The following is a 9280-nucleotide window of genomic DNA, read 5'->3' on the forward strand; positions in this document are numbered from 1 at the left end:
GAATACAACATATGTAAATCCTGCAGCAAGGAAGTAATTGCAGGAGACTCCCAATTTACGCAGGGGTTACGTTCCAAGGCACGTTTAAGTTAAATTGTGTATATTCGAAACACCATTGGGAAAAGCCTATAAACATCCCGCTCTGCCCCCTTTTGTGATGTTTTCAGGTCACGTCTGGGTTCGGTCATGCACATCTCAGATGCACCTAAAAAGGTCACTGCCTGTAAAAGCTGGATCAAGTTTTAGACACAGCAAAAGAGAGGCTTGCATTTGAAGTGCTGCTTAAATATGACGTGGAGTTATCCTGATCAAGAAATTATTCTTGCGGACTTGTAATCCAGACATATCAAACCTTTAATGGACTGTAGCAGGGCACTGGTGAGGGCTGGACAGTGATGCCCTTTTTCAGATTGTTTCTCACTACTACATCAAAGGCTATAACAGAGGGGGCTTGGAAGTCTCATCTGGTCCAATACAGTGGTACCTCGGGTTACATACGCTTCAGGTTACAGACTCCTCTAACCCAGAAATATTACCTCGGGTTAAGAACTTTGCTTCAGGATGAGAACAGAAATCGTGCTCCGGCGGCGCAGCAGCAGCAGGAGGCCCCATTAGCTAAAGTGGTGCTTCAGGTTAAGAACAGTTTCAGGTTAAGTATGGACCTCCGGAACGAATTAAGTACTTAACCCGAGGTACCACTATACTCTAAAAGAGGCTGGCGTAGAAAAGCTCAACAACTTTGACCTGAACCCCAAAAAGGGGGTGAATCGCTGTCTCTTGGGAGTTTGGCCACTCCTGCTCTAAAGTTTTGCAAAGGAGAGAGCTGCTACCCCCATACAGTACTACTCAATGAGATTAAAGATGCCAGCATCACACACCCCTCTAAATTAACAGCAACAACAAAGCCATTGCTACCACCACCACCAAGCCACATTAAGTAAGCCACACAAGCAGGCAAGACTTTACAATTCATATCTCCCTCCTCTGGTTTAAGGAGGATATGAAGTTTGTGGCAACTGGTCGCATGAACGTCATGCAATCCTCGCCCCCTGCTCAGTCCAGCCTTGCAAATCTACTGTTAGGAAAAACAGGTCCATAAGCTCCTGCTTCTCCATCTTGGCTCCATGAGTTCTATAATAAGGTTTCGTGCAGTGCTGAAACCCCCTTGTTCACCCACAGCTCCACCTGTCTTTTTAAAAGCATAATTGTATGAAGCCCCAGACTATCTCCTAATGATATATACTGTATTAAGAAATGGTTTTAGACCATGGCCTGCGACCCTGCTGAGTCCAGAATAGGGAGTAGGGGGGGGGAGGGTCCCAAACCCACCATCTCCTCCTGGAGAAAGAAATGGTCAGGATATGATGAACTTCTGACCACGTGTGTAAGACCCCAAAATCTCCCTTTTCTTCCTCTCCCAGGGTTTATAATGAACTTGGCAGCTCCTTCCGCTACAATCCACACGAAGGCCGGGACAAATATGGGGAGGGGGGTTCTGCTCAGCCTCTCCCCCCCCCTCTGCAAATGCCACACTAAAAATGAACACGAAGCACCTACCCGCCAAATCCCACCACAGACAAACATGGAGGTGCCTGATGAAAAAGCCCCCAAAATGCCACAATAGAGGAGAACACGAGGGGACGGCATTCCTTCCCACCCCCCAATACCACAACAGCGATGGACATGGGGGGGGGCTGCTTAACCTTCCCCCCCCGCCCCGTACCACAATAAGAACCATTTGGGGGGGGGAGGCACCCGCCTGTTTAGGCGCTTTTCCTCCCGGCCCCCCACCTCAAACTAGGGGCTCTGAGGGGAGAAGGTGAAAAAGGCGGGAAGGGTCAAGTATGGGGGGGGGACGCTGGTTCGGGATGGGAGATGAGGGGGCGGCGAAGGGTAGGAACGTCTTTTGGCGGGGGGGGGCGGCCTCGGCTGAGGGAGAAAGGGCACGCGCGGCCCCGCGCTTAGGACGGGGCCGCGCGCGGTAGGGAAAGGGGAGGGGAGGGAGGGGGCGGGAGGGAGAAGAGGGGGGGAGGGGAACCCCCCACGCCCGCGGCTTCGGTACCGTAAATGGGCCGGAGGCGCCGGTCGTTGGGGTCCTGCACATGGCCCCGCGCCGCCGCCATGATGAGAGCGCAGAACCGCAGCGCGCAGCCGCCGCCGCCGCCACAGCCAGCCAGCCGGCCCGGCCTGGGCGGGCCCGTGTGGGGGAAAGGGGCCGGGCTGAGGCTGAGGCGAGGCGCTCCGAGGGGGCCAAGACCGGCGAGGAGGAGGTGGAGGAGGCGGCGCTTAGCGGGCGTCCTCGCTCCCCCGCCGGCCTCCCTCGTGGGCCTTGAGGCGCTGCCGCTGCCGCCGCCGCCTCAGCCTGTGAGGCGGGTAAGCGAGCTCCCCTCAGCGAGCCGCGTCATTGGCATCGTGGTTGCCTGAAGGGCCTCGTTTAGGGGCAACTCTCCTCACAACGACCCTGTGAGGTGGGCTGTATTGACCAGGGGTGCCCTCCTGGCGCCTCACAAGCAGCCAGGCGAGGTAGGCAGGGCCGGGTTTAGGTTTGATGAGGCCCTAGGCTACTCAAGGTAATGGGGCCCTTCATTATGTCCAGCTGTCCTTTGTCAACAACAAATTGTCGCTGTTTTTTGTGTGTGTGTGTTGAATATACGCTATATGGCAATTTATGGACCTAATAGGTATCTAAAGCCATTTGCACATAACAAAATATGCATTTTATCAACGTAATTGTTGGACTGAAATACAATTAAGAAGTATATTAATAGTGAAATATACGATATACGATATCTTTATTGTCATTGTCCCATACAGAACAATGAAATTGAAAATAAAAATAATTATAAAAAATAATTGTTAAGCTCTAACTTAAAATGATTTTTTTTATTCATAACAAACTTAATAATGCAAATGCATTGGCGATAACTTTTCTATAGGAAAGCGCACCTTGGTTTTGGAACACTTTGGTTTTGGAACAGACTTCCAGAACGGATTAAGTTTGAGAACCAAGTTATCACTGTACTGTATATAGAAATGAGCAAACCAGTGATATTTTAGGGAGCAGGATAGCAGGCGGGGCCCATTACTTACATCAAAGGAGCCTACACAACACAAAACACTGTTGCTGCATGTAGGTTTTATTTTGTTTTTTATCTTTGGAAATGTACATCCAGTTTTTTCCCCTTTAATTTTTTTTGGCTTGTTTAGCTTATACGTGAATCCGGCACTGGAGGTAGGCCTCTCAGGGAGCTGAGAGTGGATTTGAACCCAGGCGTGAGGCAGGCAAAGTGGAGGCAGTAGCAGCAGCCCCCTCTTAGCCTTCCCCGCCACACTTTCACGAAGGAACAGTTCACCAGGTGCGGTTGTTGCAGCAGAAGGTTATTTGGTGCTGTTGACCCAGGCGGTGAGCATTCTGTGTTGGTTTCCATGTTAGAAACTTGAGATAGGAAAGCTAGGAGCTAAATGGCACCTTAAACCTAGGTTATGGGCGCTGCAATGGAGTGTCTAGGTGCACTTTCTTTTTTGTAACAAGAATACAAAGGTGAAAATGAATGAAATGCAGCTGAAACCTTATGTTCACTTTTCACATGGTCTAGTCCTCCTCTGAAGACTGCAAAAAAACAAAGCTGTGCTTCCCCTGCCCGCCCCCTGCAATACAGGGGTACCTCGGGTTACATACACTTCAGTTTGCATACGCTTCAGGTTACAGACTCCGTTAACCCAGAAATATTACGTCGGGTTAGGAACTTTGCTTTAGGATGAGAACAGAAATCGTGCAGCAGTGGCGCAGCGGCAGCAGGAGGCCCCATTAGCTAAAGTGGTGCTTCGGGTTAAGAATAGTTTCAGGTTAAGAACGGACCTCCAGAACAAATTAAGTATGTAACCAGGGGTACCACTGTATTCTTAAGAGGGCCCTTTCTCCAATCTTCAGAGAGGAGCTGGAAGTAGGGAGGGAGAATAAAGGTCCTCCTTTCCTTCCACTCTGCAGTTTTAATCTGAAATCATAGGCCCAGCACTGCGCCCAGAGCTCAGAAACTAATGAAATTCCTTATCACAAAACGATTGCCTAGAACAATGGGAGTTTCGAATGCTGGTTGGTTTATCAGATTCTACTCACCAACCTCCTTCAGCTGGGAAACCCAAGGGGATGTGTGTATCCCCCCACTCTTTTATCCTTGCAACAGCCATGTGAATTGTCAGGGTCACCCATGGGGCCTTGTGGCTAAACAAATACCTGGAGGAGTTGTCTCTCATTCACAGCTATTACAGGAGGATAATCATACCCTACTATACTGGGATTCTTCAGGGTGTTTGTGAGGATTGTTAAGATAGTGGTGATTAAGGGGGCCAACTTGAATAAAATATTGGGGGAGGGGGCAGGTAATCAATCACAAGATGCAGTTAACACCATCTGAATGGCAATGCCCATCAACTTGTGGGGGGCAGTCCCTTCAAATATTTTATGGAGGTTCCTTTGCCCTTGGGAGTTGGCTCCTATGGTGGTGATGACTGTTTCAAGGCCATGTTTTCCTTTCTTGGCCTTTCAGTCAGATTTTCTTCCCATCAGTGATCTCAGGGTAGCATATTTAGACCCTTACAATGGCACTGTGAGGTAAGAGTGCTCACTTTAGTAGCTTAAAAAATGAGGAGGTGGTTGTCAACCTCCCAATATGTTTCAATATGTGTTTCATGTTCCTGTGCACCCCATTACCTAATTGGTTTGCTGCACTTGCAGCATCTCCCCAAACTCTATTCAGTGAAGCTGCTTAACCCCAGCATATGAGTTTGAATCGAATGGAAGCTGGTTGGAGAGTAAACTCATCAATCAGCAGTATTTCTCAAGAAACTACATGAAACACGTGGGTTGTGGCTAGCATCAAACACCAGATTATGGCTTCAGACACCAGTGGTGTTTCTCAAAGACAACAGAAGTATAGTGTCCCGATCAAGGGAAATAATAGTCCTGCTCTATACCACCTTGGTCAGACCCTGCCTGGAGTCCTCTGTCCAGTTCTGGGCACCACGATTTAAGAAGGATATTGACAAGCTGGAACATGTGCAGAGGAGAGCAACCAAGATGATCAAGGGTCTGCAGACCGAATGAGGAATGTTTGAGGGCATTGGGTATGCTTAATCTGGAAAAGAGGAGACTGAGAGGAGGTATGATAGCCATCTCCAAATATTTTACAGGTTATCACATGGAAGATGGAGCAAGCAACATACCGTATTTTTCGCCCCATAAGACGCACTTTTTCCCCTCCAAAAATGAAGGGGAAATGTGCCTGCGTCTTATGGGGCGAATGCAGGCTTTCGCTGAAGCCTGGAGAGCGAGGGGGGTCGGTGCGTACCGACCCCTCTCGCTCTCCAGGCTTCAGGAAGCTCTGCGCAACCCTCGGGAGACCGGCTCCGAGGGTTGCGCAGAGCTGCCTGCAATCCCGGGACCAGCGCAGCTCTGCGCGGCCACCGGGAGCCGGGGGAGAAGCTCCGACCCTGTTCCCGGGGGCCGCGCAGAGCTGCCTGCGGTCCTGGGACCAGCGCAGCTCTGCCCGGCCACCGGGAGCCAGGGGAGAAGCTCCGCCCCACTCCCGGTGGCCGCGCAGAGCTGCCTGCGGTCCTGGGACCAGCGCAGCTCTGCGCTGCCATCCGGAGCGGAGCGCTAAACTCCGCCCCGCTCCCGGTGGCCGTGCAGAGCTGCGTGCGGTCCTGGGACCAGCGCAGCTCTGCCCGGCCACCGGGAGCCGGGGGAGAAGCTCCGCCCCACTCCCGGTGGCCGCGCAGAGCTGCGTGCGGTCCTGGGACCAGCGCAGCTCTGCCCGGCCACCGGGAGCCGGGGGAGAAGCTCCGCCCCACTCCCGGTGGCCGCGCAGAGCTGCCTGCCCTCGCGGGACCAGCGCAGCTCTGCCCGGCCACCGGGAGCCGGGGGAGAAGCTCCGCCCCGCTCCCGGTGGCCCTGCAGAGCTGCGTGCGGTCCTGGGACCAGCGCAGCTCTGCCCGGCCACCGGGAGCCGGGGGAGAAGCTCCGCCCCGCTCCCGGTGGCCCTGCAGAGCTGCGTGCGGTCCTGGGACCAGCGCAGCTCTGCCCGGCCACCGGGAGCCGGGGGCGAAGCTCCGCCCCACTCCCGGTGGCCGCGCAGAGCTGCGTGCGGTCCTGGGACCAGCGCAGCTCTGCCCGGCCACCGGGAGCCGGGGGAGAAGCTCCGCCCCGCTCCCGGTGGCCCTGCAGAGCTGCGTGCGGTCCTGGGACCAGCGCAGCTCTGCCCGGCCACCGGGAGCCGGGGGAGAAGCTCCGCCCCGCTCCCGGTGGCCCTGCAGAGCTGCGTGCGGTCCTGGGACCAGCGCAGCTCTGCGCCGCCATCCCGAGCGGGGCGCTAAGTCCCGCCCCGCTCGGGATGGCGGCACAGAGCTGCCTGCCGTCGCGGGACGGCAGGCAGGTCTACGCCGCCATCCCGAGCGGGGCGCTAAATCCCGCCCCGCTCGGGATGGCGGCATAGAGCTGCCCTCCCCATCGCCAGCCCCACAAGCTCGGGGGACAGCGGGGAGGCAGAGCGTGCCTTCCCACTGTTCCCCGACCTGGTTCTTCCAGCCCCGCACCTGGGGGGGGGAATAAAAATTTTTTTCTTTATTTCCCCCCAAAAAAACTAGGTGCGTCTTATGGGCCGGAGCGTCTTATGGGGCGCAAAATACGGTAAGTACTATAATAAGTTTCTGACCATAAGAGCTGTTTGACTGGAACAGACTTCCACGAGAGATGCTGGACTGTCCTTCCTTGGAGGTTTTTAAGCAGAGGTTGGGCGGCCATCTGTCTCGGATGCTTTAGTTGAGATTCCTGCATTGGGGTCCCTTCCAATACTATGATTCTATGGTGGGAACGCAGTAGAGCCTCAGTAAATGGTATTGCATGCACACCCTTAAGTATTGTGGGGGGCTGGCACGGGGTGCTTTGTGTCTAAGCTGGGATTTCTAAGGGGCTGTTTAACCCCTCCTCTTACACCACTGGATCTTGGGTCTCAGTTTGCATCTTGCACAGAATGAAAACTGAGGGTACATTGTTAGCACCTGTGGTTTACTGCTGGATGCAGTCCTACTACCATGTGGCGCTTAATCAGCAGCAGTTGGGTATTAAATTACAGCTGAAATTTCCTGCTGTAGCTTATTGCTTTTTTCTTCAGCTTGAGTCAAAGGGAAATCCCGAATGGTTATTTATTAAATTAAAAGCATTTCTAAAACCAAGGTGGTTTACAGGAAAACAATAAAGCACCAACATTACAGCATGAATGGTCTGGGAGCACCTGAGCAAAGAGAAACATTTTTAGCAGGCAATGGAAACATGCCCGTTAGTAGTTGCTATATTGCTGGGGTGAGTTAATTTCACAATGTGGACACATATTGCCTCTGATACGGACCTTGGCCATATGGACTAGTAGCCATTGACAGTTTTCTGTGAATTTGTCAAATCCCAAGTTAAAGCCATCCAGGCTTGAACTGGTCACTAATTCTATAGTGCAAAAATGTGCTGAGCAAATGAATGCTTCATTTTGTCTGTGCTAGTTCTTCCACCATTTAGTTCTTCCACCTCTGGTTCTTGTATTATGAAAGAGGGTAGGAAGCCTCTTCCCCCATGCTGTCTTTCCATTTTCTTCACATTGTGTATGTCATTTCATTGATAACCAAAAATAGAAGTGAAAGATTCTGATCACCTTCTTGAAGCTATATTGGCAGAAGAGGGGAACACAAGAGCCTTGCACTTGCTGCAGCTCATTCCTGTGGAGATGCAATGAGGACAACCAAACCAGCTTTTATTTTTTTAAAATATTTATTTATTTATTTTGTAAGAAACCCTTCACATGAAGATCATGTAGTTGTTTACAACATAAAAAGAACACAAAATAAAGGATTATATGGCGGAAATGGGTAGCTTGGTCCCAAGCTGTTTTGCACTTCATAGGTTGAAACAGCACTTTGAATTATGCTAGCATTTTCTCATACCAGGGATCTTCCAAAAAGGAGAGGGTATGAGAAAACCCAGATTGGGAAGGCAGTGATTTGGGAAACATCATTAAATAGCAGGATGGATGAGTTCAAGTGCCAGTTGCTTTGACCTTATCCTGTATGCTATTCCTCTAAGGCCCTTCAGAACATCTGCACATCCACCAAAAAGGCATGGAAGGTGAGTGGCCTGTCTGGTGTTGGATCTCCCACCGGTGGTTTTTGTAATGAGGGTGGGTGATTGAACAGGGAATGAGAAGCTCTTGGCGGCAGCTCTTTGTTACTTCTCTGCTCTGCCATAAAGAATTCAGTGGCAAAAGTTAAAGTCGGAAATTGAGCTGTCATAAGGGAAATTAAAGTTAGACGTCCCCTCCCCATCATAAAGCCCTAAGGTGCAACAAATCCAGCAATGTCCCAAAAATTGCATGTACCAAATGATTGTATCCTAGGGATGAGCAACCTGCGTCCCTTCTGGCGCTGTTGAACTTCAACTACCATCAGCCCCAGCCACCAGGGATGATGGAAACATAAGCCCAGCAGCATCAGAATAGACACAGGTTCCTCACTCACACTGTAGAAAGCAAAGCCAATCCTGTTTCACAGTGATAGCAACATGGGTGGATATAGGGACAGAGCGCTTTCTCTAGGATGTGAGCAGAAAGAGATGCCTTAGCTCCACCTCATGGACACTCAGCGGCAGGAACGGCCTGTGGAGGAGGCAACGGAGAGACGCAATCACGTATGCAAATATGCATGCCCTACAGCATTGTGGGAGAAACAGCCAGGGTGCAGACTGGGGGTTACAGGGCACCCCAAAACACTAGACTGTCCAATGGGGCCCTGGTAGCACAGCTGCTTTACTGGGTTGAGCTTACTGGGACTGCAGAATGGAGGTCGCTGTGTCCTTAACAGCAAAGAGAATGAGGGCCAGGAAGCGCGCTTGCCATTTCAATTCATACTTACCTGGCAGGGGAGATACCATGATCACAAAGGTGGTTTTCCCAGGGTGAGGCTCATCCATTGCACTTCGGGTGTGCTGACCCCTGCGATTTCCCCAAATGCGGGAAACTCGACTGCATAATTTGTGGTAGTGGGGGACTGCGTTCGCGCTTTCCCCTGGACTCTGTGGTTCAAAAACAGAAAATAAATGTATTTGTTACTGTTAGCTTCATAGTTCCCATTTCTGGTACAGTTACTAAAACTGGTATAGTTCTTGTTTTAGCTTTCCTTCTCATTCTTTAAGCTTTGCTTTCTATGGGATTCAAGTTGTAAAATAATAAAGTACAATATCAGC

The 9280-nt window shown here is 51.4% G+C and overlaps 1 protein-coding gene across 4 annotated transcripts in view; it reads right to left on the bottom strand.

Moving 5' to 3' along the window:
* The window catches only part of NAA25 (N-alpha-acetyltransferase 25, NatB auxiliary subunit), a 38681-nt gene extending 36256 nt beyond the window's left edge, over positions 1 to 2425 (bottom strand). The window contains exon 1 of one of the 4 annotated variants that reach the window (XR_014528116.1): positions 2063 to 2359. Coding sequence is in view for 2 of the 4 variants with exons in the window: in XM_083511408.1 (XP_083367534.1) it covers positions 2063 to 2123 (61 nt within the window). In the remaining 2 variants the exon portion in view is untranslated. Of the gene's footprint in view, positions 1 to 1759; positions 1964 to 2062 lie in introns of those variants that run through there. The other 3 variants (XM_083511408.1, XM_083511409.1, XM_083511411.1) reach the window with 3 other exon arrangements.
* Between the last annotated feature and the right edge of the window lie 6855 nt (positions 2426 to 9280).

Source organism: Podarcis liolepis (genome assembly GCF_965112155.1).
Source record: "Podarcis liolepis genome assembly, chromosome: 7".
Taxonomy (NCBI): domain Eukaryota; kingdom Metazoa; phylum Chordata; class Lepidosauria; order Squamata; family Lacertidae; genus Podarcis; species Podarcis liolepis.